Raw genomic sequence first — 25,158 nt, 5'->3', positions numbered from 1 at the left:
TCCACAGCAGCCTCTCAGCGTTGTAGCCTTCGGTCAGGTGTTGCCTCCACAGCAGCCTCTCAGCGTTGTAGCCGCCGGTCAGGTGTTGTCGCCGCCGGTCAGGTGTTACCGCCACAGCAGCCTCAGTGTAAAATCCCAAGCCACGGTTCTCCGTGTGGCTACAATAGACAGGTGGGGTTTTGGTTAGAAGGTTAACAGGGGACCCCTGGTGTTTGTGGGAGCTAGGGGACCACAACCCTCCGCAAATAGACAAAATCAGGAAATACACGAGAACGCTTCGAAAAACCTTATAGCTGCCTATTTTAATAGCTCAAACATCAAAGGTGCCATAATATGCATTAATGCGCACTACAATCTTCCTTGTCGCCCCCTGGTGGCTGGTTTGCAATGTAACCAGGTCATGGTGTGTCACGTGGTATTGTGCTGCGGTATTTCAGCTTTCAAAGCTTTATTTTTGTTTTTTTATTACCGAATGAAGAAAATAAGCAAATAAGTGATATGCTGAATAATAAATTTTAGAGGTCCACCGTGCTTTAATTTTGGAGATGGTAAAAAAAAAAAACAACCTTTTTCTAAAAATATTATTTGTGTTGTGACTTCCTGTGGCTCTGACCACGACTTGAGCCAGTTGAATTGGCTACGACTGATCAGACCCAAATAATACAAAATCCACCAAGGTAAATATGATTTATTTCCGTTGTACAACTCAATTTGCTTACTTTAGAACATAAATAGATTATTAATAACTTATCGGTTATCTAAACGTTGTACAGGAATGGTATTAAACATCTCGTGGCAGGTGACTCCATACAGTACCTGAAACCCACCAAGGCGTTAAATGAAATGACCGGCACACGTCAAAGACAAGCGAACTGGGAACTTGTGTCGCCGCCTCGGACCTTCCGCGCGTTGCGTGTGCGTCTCGAGTCTCGGGAATTCACCTGGCTGACGTCACGCGCCGCTGCCGCGCGCTCCTTCCTAATGAGCCGCGGCACGAGCTGGCAGTCACAGCCGCAAAGGATCCTGAAAGGACAGCAGCGACTTGAGGCACTTCCTCACAAGCAGGCTAAATAAGGCGGGGGATTTCGGGAAAAGTCTAAATTTGGTAGAAATTCAAGACCAAGAAAGTCAGTCCACAGTTTGAGAAGAGAGAGGTGAGTTATTGAACTTTTTCCGTCTTTAGTGGGACTTAAAAGTCGGTGTTTTTATTATTGGGACAACAGTCCAGTATCCACCTGTGCTTGCTTCCTCGTTGTAAAGCGGGTTTTAACATGCCCGTGTTTATGTAGGACATTTTTTTTTGTTGAGAGATTGTTATTTCTCTGCTTCACAGCGAAACAAAACGTGGCAAAAAAAGAGAGAGAGAGAGAGAGAGAGAACACTATTCCAATCTCGGTTCTTCTCGCTGTGCTGGTTTGTTAACTTTCGAGTAGAGACTGTGATAAATCATGTGACATCCAAGTGAAACGTTTCTGTGGTGAGATGTCGTGTTCCCTGGTAGCGCTGTCTGTTTTAGACTGTTTCACATGAAGAACTCGAGCTGAAACATAGAAACTCATCAAATAAAGTCCCCTTAAAAAAATTACTGTATTTTGGTTAAAAAATAAAATAAACCTCTTTAGATTGAGCAGTATATAGACTCGACCTTTTGGGTAAAAAACATCAGTATTTACACAAAACAAACATAACACGGACTAAAGATTTTTATGCAAAACAGAACAGTAGCATTACCACATATAATTTATTATTACATATATATTGCTGTGCTGTATTATTATTACGACACATAAAACCAGGTATACATTTTCTTCTCTATAAAAACAAGCACAGCATTTCTTAATAATAATAATAATAATATTGTTGTTTTTATTTAACCAGGATGATCAACATGTGTTTTATTTCCAAATAATTGAGTTTAGTTATTTTCTGCTTGCGAGGGAATGAAACGAGTGGCAGTCCTTTTTTTTTCATTCAGTCAGCTGATGGGCAGTGTGCAGGAACAGGTGGGTGAGAGTTAGTGCTTGTACCTCATCCTCATACTTTCTCACTTAAATGATTTTAAATCTTTAAAGCCTAAAAGTTCAAACTTGACTCTGATAGTCGGCCCATGCCTTTGTTCAATAACTTTTAAAATGTCGACTCTTTATTTCTAAAATGAAGAGCAAGAGGACTGTAATTTGGCTAAGTTTGGACATAAAGCCTCATTTCAGGGACTATTATGTCTATTAGTACTATGTTTTTTTCTTCTTCTCCCGATCCTGTTGATTTTTATCCTACCTTGTCCTTGACCTGAAAAACAACAACCGGCCGCCTCTGGTTACCGTGGCTTCAACCTGGCAATGGGTCTGTTTATGTTGTGCACAGCTGAGACTAAAGTCTATAATTACGAGATATCAAAGGTGCCTGCCTTAACGGCACGCGCACACACATCCCGTCAATAAAAGCCACGTTTAGAAAATGTGACAGGCTTTAAAGGAACTGCCTTCGTTCGACCTTCTGAAACCGCAACATCTTCCGATACACCGGACCCACGCTGACTCTGAGCGCATGACCGTGTTTTGAAATGTTCCCTCCACTGGTTGCAAAAGTCTTGAGTCACCCAGTCTGCAGTTGTGTTTTTGTTTTTTTTTTGTTTTTTTGTCGAGGCAGCGCAGCTTTAGAGCACAGGTAACATTATCCGCCCACAGTTACTGCTGTGTCAATACAGGCTTGGGGGCATTGTGGTTTGCTTGGAGGATACAGCGGAGACATCTGCTCAGAGAGGAGCTGCCTTTTTCTGTGCCGATCACATGATGGTAGCACATGCAAACAGGACAGACTGTGGTTGCAGGGATGGTGAACTATTTAACAAGAAACACTGAACGTAGTCATGTCCTTGAAATAATAAAGCTGAGTTTTGTATTTGTACAAGTGCAATGAAATCACCTCAATTAGAGATCGGACTGCATTACACCTGCACAGACCTATTCTTACATTGCTTTCTGATAATGGGCAGTGAGAATAAGCGCAGTGCCTCTGAATGTCTTACACCAGGGGAGCCCAAACCTTTTGAGATCAAGTTTTACTTTTTCTCTCACCAGCCGGCTGAGATCTACCTCATGACACAAAGACATAAAAATTGTAACACAGTTTCTTCCTCAGTGAGATTCTGACACTGGGAGGAGGTTACTGGTTTCTCAGTCACAAGCTGGTTGCAAACCTGAGGCCAGCAGGTGTCAGTCAGTTATGGTAGATCTGAAATTTGGTTTGATGACGTCAATATGAGAAGCTACAGACTGATAGGAGGAACCAAAGAGCTCTGTAAAGGTAAAGGCAAATCTTCTGAAGTTGGGATATAATTCATTTAATTTCACATAATTACCACGGTAGAAGCCATTTGTTTGTTAAAATTTTATCAAATATATTTGTTCTGTTTGATGTTTGTTGTGAATGACATAAACTCACAAAGGAACGAGGTAATTAGTCCAACGTTTAGAAACTACAGCGGCTGTAATGCGCCACAGCAAAGGTAAACAAAGGTAAATTACCTGAACAGGTGATCATCTCAAAACCATTCCTACCTTTTTACTCTCTCTCTCTCTCTGTAGTTTAAGCACACCTGTTACCGTGGCAACCGCCTGCGCCCCGCAAGATGAGCAAAGATTACGTTAAAAACATAACATTCAGTCCGTTACGATATCAAGTTTCCAGGCTTGATATTTATTTCTCGATTATTAATCAGCGCTTCCCTGAACACAGCGATGGTTGATTGGCTAATTTAAACTCCTGCTCTGCTAGTCAGTCTGTCTTTGAGTCGCCTTTATTTATTTTTTGTTAAATGGAACCGAAACGCACTGAATGGCGCAACACCTTGTTGAAACAATAACTACTGAGATTATTAATTTGAACACGTTTTGTTGATTTTATTATTCTATAATGAAGCTACAAACGTTTAGGATCTTAGTGAATATTTTGATAAGCCTGTCAGAAGAGGAAGTTCTGGTCTCAGAGTCCTGGCGGCGTTCAGTTTGTCACCTACTGCTGAGATCGACTCAAAACCTTCCCGCGATCGACCGGTTGATCGCGATCGACGTATTGAGCAGCCCTGATCTAGAGGCAGATTGGGGTTTAGTATTTTGCCTAAGGTCATTTCAACATGCAGGCCGGGATCAAGCTCCTAAACTGTAACTGGTGTTACTCCTGAGCCACGCTACCCTGCTTCTGTTGCTTGTTACTGTTACAAATTATCTTTTTTTCCTCTCATGCTCTGCTACATTTGAGAGAAATAAGACATCATATGTAGCTGGTAGTCTTGTTAAAGTATGCACAAATGAGGTTTTCTCTGATTTCTTTCTATTTTTTATTAATTTTGTGTTCTTTTCAAAGAACCGCAACAGAAAACATGTTCATTTATAGAGGTCGCAATTGTTTTACATTTTTTATTCTGGGATTACTCAGATATCTCCAGTTCATGCATCAGGCAGTCAGCCAGAGGTCAGAATCGACTAGTTTTTCAAACTATCAAATCTGATCGGTAATCATCACAAAGTTCAGATTACAGGCATGTTTTGACGGCTAAACATAGACAATGGTGTAACACTCATTTACTTTTGGATTTAAAGCTAGCACTTCTGTATTACTTGAGAAAAATCATATTCAGCATTTCAAGGCATAACGACAAAACAAGAACTAAGCAATGCCCCGATATTCTACTAAACCTTGTTAATAAGACATCTGCTCTTAATTGCACGTACAAGCAAACACACACACTTGTGTTTCAGTTATTCGCAGAATCAGTTCTGGGCGCTGAGGGCTTTGCTCATCACATGCCTTTGTGCTTTTGTCGCTGCTCGTCTCTTTGTCCCAAGCAGCCGCTCCTCCTCACGACCTGGCATCCTGTTTGACTCCTCTGGCTCGGAGGCCGTTTTGTCAGGCTTAACTAAGCCTCTGTGAACTGTGAGCGAGGCAGAAATGGATACCCCCTGTTTAATGCACGCAGAGCAAATGCGGATGTTCCGTCTCTCACACGGAGGCAGGATCCTTCCCTCGTTGGTGCAGCGGGTCTGACGTGGTTTCAGAAGTCGGTGGGAGAAGCAGGGGAGCAATGGGGAGGAGATGCAACCTCTTGACCCTGTTTGTCAAGAGACGCATCTCCTTATCTCTGTCGTTTTGCATCCCAATATAACCTGATCACTGTTTATCTATGTGTGATCTGGTGCAGTTTGGATATTAGCATTTTGTTAGGGGAAAAACAACAACCTTCTTGCCAGTCACTACTAATTTTAACTAAATACATCTTTGTTTGGTTCCTGTTTGTGCACATAAGTAGACTGGCAAACTGTTAAGACAGACATTAATATGGCACAATATCTCAGAAAGATTTGAGAATGAGGTAAATGTTTGTAAAAAGGCCTTACTTACTTGACCAGGAATGAAAAAAAGAAAAATCATGTCACTGGAAAAGCATAGAAAGCCCCTTCTAGCGACTGTTCTGAATTTTTTAAGTGAGATTTTGTTAAATTAATTAATTATGATTTGTAGTATAAACCTAGCTTGGCATCTTCATTTATTATGAATCCTCTGTAAGTTGATTCTTTAGGCTGAGAGGAAACACGTCTAAAACAAAGCCAACTCGGATCTCAAAGACATTGTGGTGGTTAAGGTGAAAACTGTCTCATGAAACGTTAAAACATTGTCATGTTTGCTATTGGTGGTCATTTAGACAGAAGCTGATGATTGGAAATGGAGTAGGAGGCCGTAGCCCTACGACGGTCTTCCTGTGTGAAACAAATACTGAGAACAAAACACGTAAATAGTTGCTGTTTGATTTGAAAGTTGGGTAAATCAAAAATGACACACTGGCTAAAGTGATTTAAAGAAAATATCAGCACCTTCTGCTGGTACTGTCTCTTTAAATAAGTGTCTGCCTCTGTGTAGCTAACCACCCACTAAAAACATGCAGACGACTGAACTATTCATCTAACTTAGTGACTTACAGCAGGTAGGATATTAACTGCTTCATTGATCCTCACTTCAAAATCCTTGAATTTTCAAAAATTAACATAATATTCACCCTGTTTCTCTTCATAAAGACCAAATGTATTAATTTGGCAGATTGTGACCACATACCGTACTGAGTTTGGTCTGGTTAAGGCTTTGGTCAAGAAATCCTCTTATTTTCATTGCCATGGGTCTTATTTGCATATTTAGATATTTATTATCGTGAAAATGAATTTGAATTCAACTTAATGTCCATCCGCCAGTTCGTCATGGCAACGTGATCTTGTCTTGCCCTGGCGGTTGGCGGTAGTCTCCAATACGTTCATGACAGCATGAAGTTTGTGCTCAGATGCTCATCAGAAGCTCGGCCTTCAGGTTTCACAGCTGACAAGTGGGTTTGTTTCATAAGCGGAAGAAGGTTACCTGCTTGTATAGCAAGTACGTCCAGGTAAACTTTGGGCACGTTGTCAAGGCGACGGTCAACAACAAAAACAAAGCAGGTGCTTGTTTACTTCCAGCTGTTAGTGACGAAGCGATGGTGTGTTTATTTTTTATTTTATGCTAAGCTCTGCTTGGCTAATTAATGTCTCTGCTGTCCAGCCTCTGTCCATGCGTCCACACTTGTCCTGTTGTACTGAACTAAAAAAAAAATAAATCTGTTTTAGCTTAGGGACAAGAAATGACACTTTCAGTGTTTATCTCTAGTTTCAGATCTGGCAGGCTCAGAAGACATTACAATCTTTTTCTTTCATCCCCAGCAATGACGTCTTAAAACCAAAGATTAGATTAATAACAAGTTTGTGACGTTTGGAAAAACATTTGGACTCTTTGCAATTTTTTCTTAGTTAAAGAAATTGGTACATAAAGTTAAACCTGCATCTCAGCAGTCAACCTAATTATGCCACTTTTTATTCCGCCTCAAACATCTTGCTCCAATTTGTTTGCGACGTGTTCAGCTTAACGCATTGTTTGTACATATAAAGTCATTTAATTGTAAAAACTCTTGATGTTTTCTGCAAGTAAAACCAGTAACTACTACGCACCAAATTGTCAGATAATAATCTAACAAGTAAAATTTTGTTTGTGTGGGAATCTGGTTTTTCTAATCTCTTCCTGCTTTCCGTCTGTGATCTGTAACGTTCCCCCTTCACATGAATGGCATCGCCCTGCTTAAAGCTTGTCTGGAAATACGGCCAATATACAGCATAAAAACTTGTTCATTTGAGTGATGAAGTAACAAAACTACTGGAAGCACTAAATGATCGGTGTTTGTGCTGACTCAGGTGAGGCATTGGGTTAATGCGTTCAGCTTCTACACCATCAACCTCCAAACAGGCTGGTCTGCTTCTGTCGTGAACGCTGGTTAATGGCGTGTCCCCTGGCTCTGTCTTTAGTTTATTTTTGGCAGCCTTGTTAAAGGCCCTGGAGAAGGAACACAATGTGGAAAGACGGGTTTGCTTGTCCGGGAAGGTGCAATCAGAGAAAGCATTTGGTTTTACCTAGAATCTCAGATATTTCCTGCTGTACGTGTGGGGACAAGCCGAACCTTCCTGGCATCTTCAACATCTGAAACCTGTGACAAAAGAGGAAAAAAAATAGTTTTCAATTGCATTTATAGCTGCCCTCTTTCAGTGAGTTTCAAGTACTATTTAAAAAAAACAAAACAACATTTGATACGTTGCGATTTTTATAAAGCACATCTTATGCTTTATAACTTACTTTTATTGGCTTCAAAGGATTGTTTTTTTCTGAGTTTTAATTTCTCAATGTTGTCCAATCTTTGCAACATCCTGACGTACTTTATCCTTTGTTAGACAAGGAGAAAAGCAAAGTTGTTTGTCCTGGACACGTGGCAGATGTTACAGTTAAGAGATGTCCCAATCAAGACATTTTAATCTGATCCGTGTCCCTGGCAAAACTCCAGTCCTGATATCGGCTGTCGACTGGGATTTTTATCAGACGTGCATCAGTGAGGCAATTTTTAACAATCACAGCCTATTTTGGTGTTCAAGGCTTGTAAAACTCTATGTGCACATTTAAAAAAACTAACAAAACGGTGTTTTCTCTCACAATAATAGCCGTGTTTCACTATCAATCAATCAATCAAATTTTATTTGTATAGCACATTTCAGCAGCAAGGCATTTCAAAGTGCTTTACATCATTACAAACACAGAAACACAATGCAACATTGCATCAACAATCAAAACACAGCGTTAAGTCAGGTTCCATCAATAAATTTGTAATTGATTACATTTCAAATACAATTCTAAACAGGTGGGTTTTTAGTTGAGCTTTGAAAGAAGTCAGTGTTTCAGCTTTGACGTTGAAAGTGAAAGAGACGGTTCCTTCAGGTTTGTCATGTGACCTGCTTTCCCGTGGCGAACACCTCTTGGTGTTGGAAAGAAGGATGCACACAACACAGCCGAGACACTTCTCATTACATTTTCAATATGTTCATGTCAAAACACGTTTAATAGGAAAAACAGACGAAGGAGAATTCACACAAGAAGAAATTTTTTGTCAAAACACAATTACCTGGAGCCACGACCAAATATACAGCAAGTTGATTAAAACAAGTTGGTATAAAACAGAGCAGTAATTAGCTCACTGTTTGAGCAAAATGTCATTTTATTGAAAGTTCTGGCTGTACGTGTTGTCAGATATAGTTTTAGCAATAACTGATGAGGCGATGTTCAGTTTAGGGTTTGTGCCATTTGAATATTGTTGTAGTTTTCTTAATATAGTGAAGTTGCATTTCACAGCTGTCCTGCAGAAAAACCAGTTAGGGTAAAGTAGTGGTTTGCAGCAGGAGTGAGTGACATTTCTTTTTAAATGTAGTGGGGTTTTAATACGCTTTTTTTAAACACAGTGAGATTTAAATGTATTTATGGCACGGAAATAAATGTCATGTTGACGTTATCGAGAAATGAAACTTCTTTAGTAATCGATCTGTATCAGGAGGAGAATAAAATCGACAGTTTTAGTCATCACAGATCTAACTAGGTGTTCACACTGACAGACTGGTTTCTGCTTCACGACTAAAGTACTTGGGACTGCACACTTAAAAATACGCTTATCTCAAGATGGTGAGAGTTTACAGGAACAAACGTGCCACTGCTTGGCAATTACAGAAGGTATTCTTAGACTTCGAAGGTGTTATTCTTGTTCCCTCTAAAATGAAAGAGATGCAGAATAAAATATAATGCATTTAACAGTGTGAAAGCCTGGAGCATTTATTGGTGGGTGCGAGGTGGCTTGAGTTTGGACTTTAAATGTTCCAGGGTTTTCCCCCAGAAGACCTGCTAAGTGGTAGCAGCGCTATGGCAGTCCACTAGCAGCCCACCGTGTTTTTGTGTTAAAAATGTCAAAATTTGCTAACATTTGGGGTGCTGTGGTGGCGCATGGGTTAAGCACAGCCCACATAAGGAGGCCTTAGTCCTCGACGCAGCCGTTGTCGGTTTGATTCCCGGTCTGTTGACCTTTGCCGCATCTCTTCCCCCTTTTCTCATTACCCACATTTCTGTCAATTCACTATCAAATAAAGGCTACTAGAACCAATAAATAATTTTATTTAACAATAATTTGGAGGTACACGAGGAGGCATCATAATTTGGAGATAATACTGTGTGAGGCCAACATGCAGGCGCTGAGACAGCCCAACTGGTGCACACCCAGTTCAATGAGTCATCTATAAACCCAGATTAAAACAATCCAAAAAACCTTATTCAAAATAAACAAACAACGCTCAGCCTGGTGGGGAGGCAAGTAAAGCCTGGTGGCCCACCAGGCCTATAATACACAGGTGTAGGAAACCCAGTGTTTTACCTGAACAAACAACAATGTCATGTTTTGGGTGAGTCACTCAAAACATAGTGGATTTATTATAAATATCCTGTATGGGAAATATTTCATTTAGAAATCTAAATGTGTTATTTTAAGTCCCGTTATCTTTACAATGTGTGAACTGTTTGATTTATTTCAATAGTGCCGTTCATTTCTTACTGGTTTTATCTTGAACAGCTGAGAACTTCTGTTCTTTCTGCTTGTTGGGTTTATATCCACTGCTTTCCTGCTCTTATGGTTGCAAATAATTCAAAACAAAAAGTTAGCTCGACCCTGAGGCACGTTTCAGCCTCTCTTTTTCATTGGTCGTCAGCGTTGCACATTTGCACTTTAGTTCACACTACCTGACCGGGTCCAGTTCTGGCTAAAATAGATTCAAACATGTTTGTCTCTACTTGTGTAGAGTTTGTTCCCCTCTTCACTTCCTCTCACACCGACATATTTTTGGGCCCCAACTGTTGCAGATTTCCTCCCCCAACTCAGTCGCGTAGTGTGGCCCCCCACATATAGCCAAAAAAAAAAAATCAACTGATCAAGTACGAACTATAACGCATACCTTTAACCACAGCCAGTTTTCAGACGCATGTTTCGACATTTGTGTTTATCAACGCTCTGTTGCTGTTTAGTTGCTCATTAATCCGTCACAATAAACCGGGAATGCACTTTGTCAGACCTCTGCAAGGAAAACATGTAAGATGTAGATTGTTTTTTTTCCCTTGGTGCCGAGATACCTTTGCGTTGAGTCAACAGGCTTTAATCACTGCAGTAAGTGATCTTTTTTTTCCACATGTAATTGGAGGAAAACGTTCAGGTGATATTGACAATATTGTAAATGACTGTGTTGAAGTGGGTCAGTTTCACTGACCTGACACGGTTCACGCTGACTCACTGAAACCTGTGAGCATCCTGTCAAAACATTAAAGGTGCAGTTCACGCTTCAGAGATTTTTTTTTTAAAAATGTATGTTCCAGTAGCTGAGCGATGACAAGCATGATTAGACAACAACTGTCTGGCTCACAGCTCTTACCTGGAGCATATTTTCATACCGGTGATCAATTATGCAACAGCCTGGGAAAATTACAAGTTATTATGTCATGTATTCACGCTGGAGACTCTATTCTGCCAGATTGACGCATTATAACGAAACGATTCATCTTACAAACATCAGCATGTCTAGTGGTCTTTTAACAGCCTATTTATTTATTTTGATTTCTAAAACGAAGATAAGCCCGCTGCTCTGCTGGCGCCGTGCTCCCAAGCCTGTTAGACCTGCTTGATCTCCTCTTCCTCCTACGGGCCATTTTTCAACAACTCAAGCTCTGTGAATTACAGGACTTGTTTATGATGCATCTTCTGTGCATGACTTTGATTTTAATCTACCTATTGTACAAAGCTATGTACTTTTGGCTCCACAGTTGTGTTGTTTTTAATGCGGTCCCTGTCATGGAAGAGTACAGCCTTGTTTCTAATTGATTTCTGTGCCAATAAGAAGAAAATTATGAGTTTTGCCCATTAAAAAAAAAAAAAAAATGCTAAAACAATATCAGTTCTTGAAATTTATATATAAATTATTCTATAATAATATTTCTATAGTTATTCTATAAATAGAATTTCATGTAATCTTTATTCCAGAGGTATAATGATGCATCAAGTTAACAAAGATGATAAACGTTGTTGAGTTTTAACCTCAATAAATGACAATCTGTAATTAGTGTAGTACGATTCAGAACAGCTTCAGTGAGTCCATATAAAAACTGTTTTTTAAGGGCGTTTGTAAAACGTTTACAAAATGTCTACATATATGAAATGAAGGTGTCATAAATTAACACGGTTTTAAGTGATCTTTCTGTATTATCCGGTTCAGGTTTGATCAAAGTATATTGTAAATTTACAGCAAAAGATTTCAGATTGCCTGCAAAACAGTGAAGTAGCTTGTAGTTGGTGGCAGCTAATGGTTAATCCATCATGGTTTTCCCACCGTGGGCAAAAACATTTGACATTTGACTCTCTGACAGTGTTTTGTTTTGTTTTTTTCTCTGTAGGGCAACAAAAATGTTGCCAGATGAACAATCTAGAAAATGTGGATACTTCTTTAAACAGTGCTAATAGCAATGCCAATTAGCATTCTTTGTTAGCCTAAAACCACTGTTTTCTTTTTGGCATCTTTTGCTCACAGCAAATTATTTTAAGGAAACCTCTCAAAAGCTCATGTGACAAGATGTTTTTCTAATCTCAATACCCTTACCAGCATTTTCTGTCTATGATATCAAGTGTTTTATTTCTCCAACACGCTGCGACCTAATTTTATGAAGTATCGCTGCATATTTTCAGTGTGTCTTTGGGGTCTCTTTTGCTGGCTTAACAGATTTTTTTTATGTGCCCTAGTCTACCCTCCAGTGATTTGTTGATTTTCTTGCTTCTCGTTTGGCCTTTCCTCTCCACACTCCTTTGTGCAATTACATTTGCTCAGTTTTTCCACTCCCTCTGGGGAACCAAGGCGCAAATGCAGTTGTAAGTGGTCTGAGGCTGGGGATGATTTTTGACAACACGTTTTTTGTGTTAAAGAGACTAATTGCTACTAAAGCACATTTCCGTTTGTGCAGAATTTGAAAGTATTTAAGTATTAAGTAAGGCATCTCTGGGGCTGAAAAACAAGTTCTTAACCACTTTATATCAGCATCTTGCTGATCCAACTATGAACAATAAACTGAATATTTCAGGTGCTTAAAACCTGCATGCAGCAGTACTGCATAGTTTGGCTGCTGAGTAATGCTGGACCTTTTTTTAAAGGAGGTTAAGACTTAATGAACACCTTGGAGACCGCTGTTGATACATCACGGTTGTTTCGCTGAACTTGCAGATCATAAGCCAACTTCTGGAAGAAACCTGCTCTAGATTTTACAAAGTCTTTATTATTATTATTGTTATTATTATTGTTATTATTATTAATTCACCAGACATTATAAAAAGACACACTGCTGCTTGAGATGTGTACTTTGTGACTGGATTTGAGTTTTTCTTTTTACTGACAATTGTGGTTAACAGTAGAAGCTGCCAAAGTGGGAATTTCCATCTCCTCTCAAAGCTGTTTAAAGGCAATAAAGAAAATGTTCAACTAAATACTTTGTTCATCTCAGTGGAGCAAAACAAGATCTCTGTCCAGCCAAGGGCTTAAAATAGCACCTGGATTACTTTTTAGTCTACTAAGAGGGAGGTGTGCACATTCATGACAGCATGTACTTGATCAATCAATTGGTGTTAAATGTAGCATGAGAATAAGGGAACATTATCATCTTATGAAGGATGAATGGTGGCTTAATTAGAAAGAATAATGCTACCTTACAGACAGTGTCTCAGTATATTTCTCATGTCTCGTACAGTAACTGGTTCTATAACGTTGATTTAATTTTTTTTTTTCTCAGATGAAACCTGCGAGCTTTTGTCAGATTTTTATGGCCAGACTTTAGAAAGAGTATTCAGGACCAGTAGCCCAGGGCCCTGAGTTTTGGAACGCCCAAGAAATATATATTTTTTATGACTTTTTGTTTAAGAGCCCATTTAAATGAGAGAAAATGCAGCTTGAGAAGCTGCCTGGGCGGAAAGCCACTTGACACGTCATTGGCTGGTGTTTACGAAGTAGCCATTCATTTTTCTTGCCGCTTATTGGCTGTACAACAAGAGCAGAAATAAGGAGTACCATGGATGTTAGCTTCTGCGAAAATGCCAAGACGGTTTCCAGTTTGTGTATTAATGCATATTAAGCTGTGCTTGGTGTTTGAACTATTAAAATAGGGCACTATTAGTGTTTTCAGCTACTTACTGAGGGTCCACTGTGATATTAATGTTAAATCTACCTGGAGTATCAATAATTTTGAGCTTAACTGTTAGATAAAGACATGCCCTGATTGACGGTTTGTTGTTTCTCTAGGAGTCCGGGGTGAGCGGTCACCATGGCACCCTTCCTACGATTTACCCTGCAGGGTTACGACATGGGCGCTCTGGGCCCCGTGGATGGCACACCGACTTGTGCCGTCAGGATTAAAGAATCTGTCAGTACAGGTATGGCCAGATATACGTGCATGCAATTATAGTTTTGAGTTTTTGCACCCCTGCGTGACTTTCCTGTAATTTTCCTGTTTTTCCACAGAGCGAGGAAAGACCTTGGTACAAAAGAAGCCCACCATGTATCTTCAGTGGAAGTCCAGTTTTGACGCTCATATCTATGAGGGTCGTGTCATCGAAGTGATCCTCTTGAAGGGCTCTGACGAGCCTCTGGCTAAGGTCACTTTGGGAATGTCTACTCTGACGGAGCGCTGCAAGGCCTTGAAAAACAAAAACCAAACTGAATTCTGGGTGGAGCTTCATCCTTCGGGGAGAATTCAGATCTCCTTACAGCATTTCCTGGAGGACACAGATATAGGTAAAAAAAAAAAAAAAACTTCTGCATTGGGCTGATTTGGCATTTGTAGTAACTTGATTTGTCTATAACATTTCCTGTGTTTTACATGCTTGTTTTCATGGACTTCTTATAAAGTCCCAAGACACTCAGGTCATGCAAGTTCCTTAGTTTGTCACAATACATTTTAAACAGGAGAGAATACAAGAGATTTTAAAATGACATTCATTTTAGGCTACAGGGTTTAAAAATAACAAAAAAAATATGTGTTCCCTGACCGGGAATCGAACCCGGGCCGCGGCGGTGAGAGCGCCGAATCCTAACCACTAGACCACCAGGGATGATATGTGGATGTGTGTGTGTGAGGGCTGCAGTAACCTTACACTCACCCATAAACCCTGTGGTTATGTGGATCCACTGCCTCTCACTCTAGTGTTGTATGTTGACCTCTACTGGAGGAAGTGCTACCAAATAGGCCGTCTTATTTTCTTGAAACACGTGGTATTCAGGAATATATAATACTTAAATCCATTAAATCCATATACATATAGCTATGTAAAGCTATATGTCCAAGAAAGAGATTTTTTTCAATGAGTTAGATTCTTGTTGGGTTAAATAAAAATCAAATTACTCTTGATTTTCCACATTCTTATATTAATCCTTTTAAAGTTAGTGGATGATGTGTAATTTTTCTATGCTACATTACCTTTAATTGCCTGTGTTTTAGGCCTGCGTTCCCAATGCAAATTATTATTTTTTTGTCATTCTGAGCATAATAACACATACGAGAAAAAATGGGTTGCAGGTTCTTTGATCAGTTTTAAATAGAACATCAAGTTAAAAATTATAAGTCTATTTCCATTCCTACATCAAATCTCCCTTCTGTAACCTTTGTTTTACGGTTTACTAAAGGCAGAAAAGCTCTTGACGTTGTAGATAGTGGTGTACAAACTTCATAGAAATCAAAATTATCAAGTTGAAAAGATGACAGTGCCAAAATAAAAACAATAATACATTAAAGATGCAAAATGGTGAGAACTAGATGTCTTTAAATTGGTTTTGTATTGTGGGAGTACAATTTGGGTGTTTGGACCTCTTTTAGGAACAAGCCCCACACTCCACCAGTGTCCACCCACCCACTCCACTGGTGCCCCAAAAATCATCCCAGTGTTCATTTACGTATGCTTAAACAGCTCAGTGGATTTCTTTTCCTGATTTTCCAGTCTAACTTTCTCTTCCAACAGAGAGAAAGTTAGACTATATCTCTCAGTTTGTCACTCTGTTCTTCCAGAGGACATTTGTAAGACTGCTTCTCTTTCAGATTGTTCCTCTGTCAGCCCCCCTCCCATCCTCCCTCCTTCCCTTCTTCTCTTCCACAGCTTTTGTCTGCTTTGTTTGCTTCTCCCACACCTTCTACACAGTCTCCTCTGAAAGACCCCCGCTGTACTGACTGAGCAGCTCATTTAGAAGAGCATTTGTCAGCATTTAGCCTCCAAACCCAGCTCAGTATTTACAAGGTCATGCCCACTTTAGAAAGATGTAACATCTGTGAGATGGTGAAAGCTTAAAGAAAGGTGAAATAACTTGACTACTGCTCTGTACGTTGGACAAGGAAGGATTGATAGCAGTTCTGGTTGACAAAATGAACGTGTTAATCTTGGGATTTAATGCATATATTTACGTTTCCCCCTCTGTGGCAGGCAAGCCGTCAACGAAGGCTCCTCCTCCAGAAGGCGTTATGACTCTCAACAGAAGGAGAGGAGCCGTTAAGCAACAAAAGATTCACGGCATCAAAAACCACGAGTTTATTGCCACGTTCTTCCGCCAGCCCACCTTCTGCTCTGTCTGCAGAGAGTTCGTCTGGTGAGACCATTTCCAGTCTCTGTTGCAGACCAGTTGTAACTTCAGCAACATCTGACTGCTCCTTTGTGGACTTCTCATGATTGTGTGACCTTCTTATATTTATTTAATCATATCATGCCCACAAACCTTAGTGTAGTTTATTGGGATTTAATTTGATCGACCAGCACAAAGTCGCACATAATTATGAAGAGGAGGGAAAATTCCAAATACTTTCCTAATATTTTTGGGAAAAGATTTATGAGAAACTGCAGCATGCGGGGGTTTTTCCCCTCTGCACAGCTGGAGACCAGGTTCATTACTAGGGATTTGTATATGTCTCTATATATATTTTTTATTTAACCCTGCTTTAGGCCTCCATTTATGGAGCTTCACCAATCTGTGAGTCAAGCTCCTCCTCCATCTATCCATCTACAGACATTTTTTATCTGCTTAGAAAAGAGCAACAGGAAATCTGTTGTTTTTTCCAGCCTGTGTTTTAACACTGACTTATATTTACTTACTTTTAGTTTTGTTATCCCTTATCTTCAGTTTTGCCTGTAATAAATGCAAAACCACCGAACACACACATTATTGGGTTTGTCGCATTTGGAGACCGTTCCATACAGACATTTTTCAATATGTCAATAAGGTAGAGATCTACAAACAAATCCTAGTGCGACAGTCATTTCAGGCATTTCAGTCCAGAAATATTAAAATATTTATATCTATTTTTTTCTCTTTCATACAGGGGTCTCAACAAGCAGGGGTACAAGTGCAAACGTAAGTGGCTTCTAAGCTGATGCCCTCATGTTTGCACGTTTTTACCCTCTGGACATTTGTAAGCCAGGCGTTTTTTCTCACTTTCTAACTTTAACATTACATGTCGTTTGTCCCAGAATGCAATGCAGCCATCCACAAGAAGTGCTTTGAGAAAATCATCTACAATTGCACTGGAACAGCAGCAAACAGCGTTGATACCATGGTGAGCGGAGTTAATGATTTGCAGCAAAAACGTCAACGTCAGATCTGGCAACGGCAGCGAGACTTTCATCAATATTTTCCTTTTTTTCCTGCTGTGGTTTCACCAATGATTTGAAAATTATTCTTCATCTGCACTATTCGTCACACCAATAAAAATACGAGTGTTTGATTTTGACTTTTTACCTACAGCCAGCTGACGCGTTCTAATCTCTGTTCACGCAGTTCCAGAGCGAACGTTTCAACGTCAACGTGCCGCATCGCTTCAAGTTCTACAACTACAAGAGCCCCACGTTCTGTGACCACTGCGGCAGTCTCCTGTGGGGTCTCGTGAGACAGGGCCTGAAATGCGACGGTGAATCCCACAAAACGCCTTTTTGTCATTTGTATACATCTGTCTTCTAACTCTGCTGTGGTGCTAACATCCTCACTTCTACCTCACGCTTCATCCTCCGTCCAGCGTGTAACATGAACGTCCATAGTTACTGCCAGGTGAAAGTGGCCAATATGTGTGGAGTCGACCAGAAATTGTTCGCAGAAGTTCTGGCCCAGTTTGCCACGGTGGGTGGAGAGTTGAGCTTTGTACTCGATTGTTTTTAAAAATCCATGTTGATGCTCACCCAAAATGACAAATAAAAAATGTTCACTGCAGAAAAACGACACCCAGGAGGAAGAGGATCCAGATATTGGGATTTATGAAGACAGGAGCATAATTACAGATCCTAAAGGTAAGAGTTAAACATCCACTTTCATCTTCCTTGTATAGTTTGTTTTATTCTTTGAAATATATTCTTGAACTGCAACGCTTTGATCGGAATTTGCGTGGGTATCTACATACATAGTCATGTACTCAAAGTGTCCAAATGTGTATTTTTAGCTGGCCAGAAACCCAAGAGCGTGAGGCCGCCGCCGCCTGCCACGACCCCGGCACAAGACCCAACCCCAGCCCCGACCTCCCAGCTCCTCCATCTCAAATTGGACAACTTTATACTCCATAAAGTTCTGGGGAAAGGTAGCTTTGGCAAGGTATGCCCTGCTGTGTCCGTCCTTAAACAACCTCATCCTGGGATAACATGACGGCCCGGTGGTTATTAAAGCTACGTGCTTCTCCGAACGTCCCGCACCTACAGGTGATGCTGGCAGAGCTGAAGGGGTCTGGTCTCTACTTTGCCGTGAAAGCCCTGAAGAAGGATGTGGTGCTCATGGACGACGACGTTGAGTGCACCATGGTGGAGAAAAGAGTCCTGAGCCTTGCGTGGAACAATCCTTTCCTCACTCACCTCTACTCCACGTTCCAGACTAAAGTAAGAACACTCCTGCTGCCTTCCACTTCACAATTTTGCACTACCTTCTGCTGGTCCAACACGCAATTCTCTAAAAGTTTGTGCTTGTAGGCCGATGCTGTTGCAGGGTATTGCACATCTCTGTTAGTAAAACAGGTTTCTCTACTTGCATCATGGTAAACTAATGAGGAATAAATTAGAGTGTAGATGGGGCCTAAAGGTTTACTTTAATTAAAGCCACAAGCAGCATATTATTTTAGCTTTCGTTTCATTTTTAGACAACCAGCTAAGTAAGCAGTGAAACGTCTCCCATTTTTTTAGCTTATGCTTAACGTCTTCCCGCTCCGTCTTGGCGCTTGTTGTAGCACCAGGGTGAGTCAAGTACAAATCATCTGGGATGTGCGATTAAAACGATCCTTTCCACATGCGTACGCACCCCTCTGCACTTGTTGCAGTTACTACTTACTTTATTTCCTCAACAGGTTAAGCTATCTATTCCTCTATTTACATGATAATAAGTAGATTAACATAATTTTATATTATCCATTCTCGTTTGGTTTCCTCTGCATGAGAAAACCAAGCCCAACCCAAAACTGAGGCTTTATTGCTAAGAATGACAATTCCCAGCTGTTCGTTAGATAACGCCACACAAACCCAGCCTGTGTTATCTGAACGCCCCCCCACCGCACCCCCACGCCCTCCACTTGTGCTCTTCACATCCCATTTGTGAGCTGACAGTTATATCTCGTTTTCACAGGAGCACCTCTTCTTCGTGATGGAGTTCCTCAACGGAGGCGACTTGATGTTTCACATTCAGGAGAAAGGCCGCTTCGATCTCACCAGAGCTACGTGAGTACGCACCCAACCTGTGACGCAAAGGTTTGCAGGTGCAAAGCCGTCTCAATCGACGTGACACGGTTTGAATTTTCCCCGTAGGTTCTATGCTGCTGAGATCGTCGTAGGGCTTCAGTTCCTTCACGCACAAGGAATCATCTACAGGTAGGACTCTGGTTCCGGGGCGTTACGATCAACCTGGGAAAACTGTCTCATTTGACGTGCATATGTCTGTTTGTCTACAGAGATTTGAAGCTGGATAATGTTATGCTGGACAGTTCTGGACACATCAAAATAGCAGATTTTGGCATGTGCAAAGAGAACATCTCTGCAGAGAACAAAACCGGAACGTTCTGTGGGACGCCGGACTACATCGCACCCGAGGTTAGTCCGGGTCTCCTCAACAAATATCCTCATATATTCTGTTACTTCATTTAAATGCCAAACCTTACTCTTCTTTTATTTGTATTATTATATAAATAAATGTTTGTGTGCCTCCTGGTGGCCTTTACGAATATTGCACCTGCACGCGACGCAACTCCACTTGTCTCTTCTTTCATAGATCCTGGTTGGACAGAAGTACACCTTCTCAGTAGACTGGTGGTCATTCGGTGTGCTCGTCTACGAGATGCTGATTGGTCAGTCGCCATTCCACGGTGACAATGAGGACGAGCTGTTTGAATCCATCCGGTTGGATGCCCCCAACTACCCCAAGTGGATCACCGACGAGTCAAGGAGCCTACTTGAGCAGGTGAATAATTAGTAGTGTCAAGAGTAGGATCGCACACTCTACATTTCTGTCGTTTGCAATTCAGTTGTATTTCCTCCTGTCCTTCTTTTCAGTTGTTTGTGCGAGAGCCAAGTCGCAGGTTGGGTGTGGTCGGCGACATCAGAGCCCACAGCTTCTTTCAGTTAATCAACTGGTCGGCGCTGGAGAACAGACAAGTGGAGCCGCCGCACAAGCCCAAAGTGGTATGGGAATATATTAGAAGTGCACAGTAAAGCAGGAGACAGGAAACAAAATGTGCTCCTTGGAAATTGGAATATCGTAGTAATAAAGAAGTATTTTCCATACAAAATAGTTGCTGAATAAACTGTTCATTGTCACTGTTGTCCAGCAGACAGTCACTGGCCACAAAAGGCCATGACTAAAGAAGTCTGTAATTCTGCAAGCATGTTAATGAAAAGTTGAGTGGAAGGAAAAAATTGTGCAGACAAAACAAAAAAAAAAAAAGGAAAAGTATCAATTGTTCATGGGTTATTTAAAGCAGCATAGGCTTCCTGACACCTCAGCAGTGCTACAGGCCAATTGCTAAGGAGCACTGACCAAGACATTTGTGGAATTAAAATTAATTATAATATAATTTTTTTATGTCTCAAGTTACTTTAGATTTTTGAGAAACTTAATGGAAATATACCACTTAGGAGTGGATCTACATAATGGGTTCCACTTATTGAATTGACTTACTGAACTTCATTAATGGCGTTGCAGCTGCGTCTGCATCTGTCCCGATTAGCGGCTGTTGTGAAACTCATTGAGCTCCTTTTGTTTTTGTTCCTTTGTGCCCACAGAAATCTCCCAACGACTACAGCAACTTTGATAGGGACTTCCTCAGCGAGAAACCCCGCCTCACTAACTGCGACAAGAAGCTCCTTGAAACCATGGACCAGACTGCATTTAGAGACTTTTCCTTCGTCAACCCCAAAATGGAACAACTGATAAGAAAATAGAAGAAAAAACTCACAGAAACTAAAGTGTTAGCTCAGGACACGGAAGTAGGCTCTTATGTTATTCTGTTTATCTTCATGTGGTGTAGGGGTCAAGTGACTTTTGAGCCTGATTGTAAGCTTTATGGTTCCTCTGATACATCAGGAGATAAAACGACGTTTGCTGGAAATGTGCGTTGTCTCGTCTCCTCCGTCAGACGGCGCAGGTTTCCAACGGAGCGCGAAGCTTCAGGATTCGTGGACCAGTTTTGTTTCTGCTAAGGGGTACAAATCAGTTGCCAGTTTAGTCTTCATTTGTTAATCGTGTTTTCTTCATTCATCGTGTACCGTATCACAACTCTTTAATACGCAGGCACAAGATTCACACTTTGATTTTATGAAACAGCGACACTGTATAAACCTGACATTGCACATGCAAACTATGGGAGTTGAATGTACGCGGAGATCATATTCGTTGCAGCACTTTTTGCACCCGGTTAGAGATTATAAGGACTTTTGAGATGCTTTTCTGGTTTTTTTAGATGCAAAATGGTGCTACAGGTTGTTGCCGCTGCTGTTTTGTTGGTGCAGCCGGTTTAGCCCATTTGGAATGAAATGTACTGTAACAGTGTCGAAGGTATAAATTTGATCTGAACTGAAGCGTTTATGCCATGAACATTTTACTGTCGTTGCTTTCCTCTCTTATCCCTTTATGTTTTGTTCTGTTTTTAATATTTTATTCTGTCTTTATGTAAAACAAGTATGACATGAAATATCACTCTGTATATCAAAATAAAGGAGAGTACAAGTGAAGTTCTCTGGGTCCTCGTGAAACTCGGTGGAAGAATGCGCGGCATGCGTTTAATATCACACCTGTACGTCCGTATGCAATAAAGAATGTTGTTTTATAAGAGAAGTGGCATTTCTGTGTGAGAGCAGATCTTTACTATGTCATATGTATGTTACAATATTTAAATACTGGGATTTAACAGGGAAATGATGCAACTCTGTCTAAACAAATAATGTGTTCGGCTGTTTACTGCTTGATTTCAATGGAGTCCTTTTGAAATGTCCATCTTTTACAAATGATTCTGAATAAATATACTTGTAAATTGAACATTCCTTCTCATCTACTGTCCACGTTGCATTTGATTAGCTTTGGATTTGAGGCGTCTTCAACGAGACACTGAAATCTGTTTAACTGAAAACATTTTGTATTTGAGGAACCAGTTTGTAAAATTCAGCTTTCCTATGAACCGGGGTTGATGAAAGTCATGAACAGTTCCACACACCAGTCGGCTTTGACTCAAAAGAGTGTATTGTTTGCTAAAAAGTTGGAAGATGAAAAGGGATTTTGTCATCCATGATCCCAGCGAGTCCAAGCTGTCCTCCAAATCCACAACTTTATGAAAGAAAAATTAGCTTTGGAATGTCTGGGAATGAATCTGTGGGCTCACCTGATGACGGAAAGTTTAGTTTGATGGTGAGCAAACTTAGACAAACAGGTTATTGTGTATTTACGTATTTTAGAAGCAGTTTTGTTTGTTTTTCAACTGAATTGTACAGGGTACATGTCATATTACATGAAGAATAAACACTGGCATGATTTATCTTGTAAACCTTTGATAGCCATTGTATTTAGTCTTGTTATTTGTACATAGAGAAATTAAATGGGACTCACCCCCGGTTGAGGTTTAGAAATATGTGACAAATATCTGTGTGATTTTACATGCTGAAAGGAAGTTATAGAGAAAATGCTATAAAGCGAACGTGATCACGTTTACCCTTTTACAATGTGATAAAATGTAATAAAAAAAAAACAATTCTCTGTAATTTCTCACTCTGTTGATCCATTTCTGATTCAGTTCTTTGTTCTCCCTCACAAAAATTCAAACAAAAAAAAAAACAACAGTTCGACAAAACACAGCTCAAATGTTTTCCATAGCGCTATACTATTTTGACACTATTTTCACTCCATACTATACTAATTTTAATGATTTGGGACCTGAGAGCTCAACTCAAGAAAACACACACACACAAAAACCGAGGCTGCCATCTAGCGGCCACAAAGGAGACGAGGGAGAAACGTGCTCGCGTCGCGCACGCCTCGTGTGTGACCCGTCCTCGTCCTCTCAGTCTGGACCCCGGCGGTGTCTCACCGTTTCCCGCGGGATGTCCAACAAAACCAGAAGTGTGCGCATCCACAAACCACAGTGTTCATTTTTAAAAGACATTTCTCCCTGCAAACATGTGGTTTAAAACCTTCCGTAGCATTAAAATGGAAGTACAATTGTGATGGATTGTCCTCATTAGGAAATGGCACGGTCAAAAACAAAGACGCATGATGTGTTCGCACTAAAAAAAAACAACAAAAAAAAACGCAGCTTCTCATTTGGTGTCGCCTTTTTCCCAAAATGCTTCGCAACAGCAGCAGCACCTTTACTTTTGTTGAACAAATAAATGAATTAGGAAATAAATTCCTTCCCCTTTGATGAATTCATTGCTCTTCGCAGTTAAAGCGAGACACTTTGTTTTATTTTCATGGTTGATTCCACCAGAGTGTATTCCTGTCGGCTGGGTTCTCTTCTTTTTCTCTCTCTCTCTCCTCCTTTTGTCATAACAGGCGAAGGGTTGGTCTATTGTGGAGGATTATTTTTCAGCAGAAGCCTTTTTTTTTTTTTTTTTCCTTTACTAATCGTTCGAGTGAGCTGCAAAATGTGTTTCAGGTTCTATAGGAGCGGGTTTCACAGAGGAGAAAATGCACTTATTTGGTCGAGGAAGGGCGTTTGCAGTGATAAATGGACGGACTTTGAGCGTTGCACTCACACCGTCAACGCATATTTCCAGCAGTTTCTCCCGCCCTCTATTCCGAAAATATAAAAAAATACGACTTTCCATCGGTGAGCAGCGTGTTGTGCGGGATCACAATGTGCTGTGATGTGATTTAATTAAAAGTACTAACTCACCCTCATCTTTATATCACATGCTTCCCCCCAAGCCCCAAGGAAGGAAAACAAAGCAACTCGTTCATCTTTAACAACATTCTGCCGACTTCTTTATCTCGAAGTGTGTTGCTTTTGACGGGAACGATACGACACACTTATCGAAAGTGGGGCCGATTAGCCTGAATGCGAGCAGTTCATTTCAGCTGAACCATCAACTATAAGTCCAAATTCCGCTGGGGATTTAAAAAAAAAAAAAAAAAAAAAGAAAAGAAGCACACCCTCCCCTGACGACCATTTCTGTTACTGTAAATGAATGTCAGCGGGAAATGTCGGGATCTTTCTTTCATTTTGTGTGCTTGTTATAATTTTTCGTCTCCACTCTGCTCGTCAGATGTTTTATTGTGTGTGTGTGTGTGTGTGTGTGGGGTGTGTGTGTGTGTGTGTGTGTGTGTGTGTGTGTGTGTGTGTGTGTGTGTGAAGATGGAAGTCCGGATGATGATGATGATGAAGCCAGGCTCAGAGGCATATAGGCGGCAGAACATGCGCAGTGGACACTTGTGCCATATTGGATCGAGGTCGTGAAGGAAAAGCGCGTCACGCTAAGGGAAGTTCGGCGACTCGACCCTCCACAGTAAAGGTCCCGCTTGTTGCCTGGGCGACGGTTGGCGCCACAGATTTGGACGAAGTAGAAGCCGCGTGAGCGTCAACGTCGCCGCCATGTTGAAGACAGGCATTTTCTTTGGACACACAAAATGCAAAATGTGACGTAAAATACATCATTTCGTCTTTTGTGTTTCGGTTGATGTTAATGTTTCCAACTAGAAATGGGGAAAAACGTTTTTGCTGAAACCTGAGAGTTACTGATAACTCTTTAAAAATCATCATTAGCTACTCAATAAAACACCACATCTGTTAAATAAGACATGACATTCATATTGCACGTCTGTCACAGACATTGTGAATAATTTAATCTACAAGAATATTTTAATCTAGAAGTAGTTGTAGTTTGAAAAATAAGTTCTAACACATTTGAATTTGAGTCACTCTGATCTGTAGTTAGAGACCAATAAAATCCCAAGGTCTCATGTTCTTACACTCTGAAAAGTGTGAGATAGCCTGTGAAGGCACCAGTATTACTGATGATACCAATAAAAAGGAGGGAATAGTTGTAGTAGATGAACAACAAAAATAATAATAGCACACAAATGTGTTTAAATAACTTCTGCAATTTAATTAAAAATATTAATAATTTTCATCCCAGAGGAAAATTAAATAGGGAAATTAAATGACGTAGTTCAGGGACAAAAAGATCATTTCCTCAGCATAGACATAATAATAATAATAATAATA

At 40.5% G+C, this 25,158-nt stretch overlaps 1 protein-coding gene and 1 non-coding gene across 2 annotated transcripts; one reads left to right on the top strand and one right to left on the bottom strand.

Moving 5' to 3' along the window:
• Nucleotides 1-992: 992 nt before the first annotated feature.
• LOC114135381 (protein kinase C delta type-like) lies at nucleotides 993-21,980 on the top strand. The gene is made up of 17 exons (XM_028002638.1): nucleotides 993-1,154; nucleotides 13,752-13,882; nucleotides 13,971-14,243; nucleotides 15,920-16,082; nucleotides 16,810-16,841; nucleotides 16,958-17,043; nucleotides 17,265-17,394; nucleotides 17,500-17,600; nucleotides 17,692-17,767; nucleotides 17,917-18,065; nucleotides 18,170-18,343; nucleotides 19,080-19,171; nucleotides 19,259-19,321; nucleotides 19,402-19,540; nucleotides 19,719-19,907; nucleotides 20,000-20,128; nucleotides 20,729-21,980. The coding sequence occupies exons 2-17, from the start codon at nucleotides 13,774-13,776 to the stop codon at nucleotides 20,885-20,887; spliced, it is 2,064 nt and encodes a 687-aa protein (XP_027858439.1). The 5' UTR covers nucleotides 993-1,154; nucleotides 13,752-13,773; the 3' UTR covers nucleotides 20,888-21,980.
• On the bottom strand, nucleotides 14,489-14,560 carry trnae-cuc (transfer RNA glutamic acid (anticodon CUC)). The gene has a single exon. It is a non-coding gene; the product is annotated as a tRNA-Glu (tRNA).
• Nucleotides 21,981-25,158: the final 3,178 nt, after the last annotated feature.

Source organism: Xiphophorus couchianus, chromosome 20 (genome assembly GCF_001444195.1).
Source record: "Xiphophorus couchianus chromosome 20, X_couchianus-1.0, whole genome shotgun sequence".
NCBI classification, from domain to species: domain Eukaryota; kingdom Metazoa; phylum Chordata; class Actinopteri; order Cyprinodontiformes; family Poeciliidae; genus Xiphophorus; species Xiphophorus couchianus.
The sequence above is the reverse complement of the archived record's forward strand: the minus strand, read 5'-3'. Positions and strand labels throughout refer to the sequence as shown.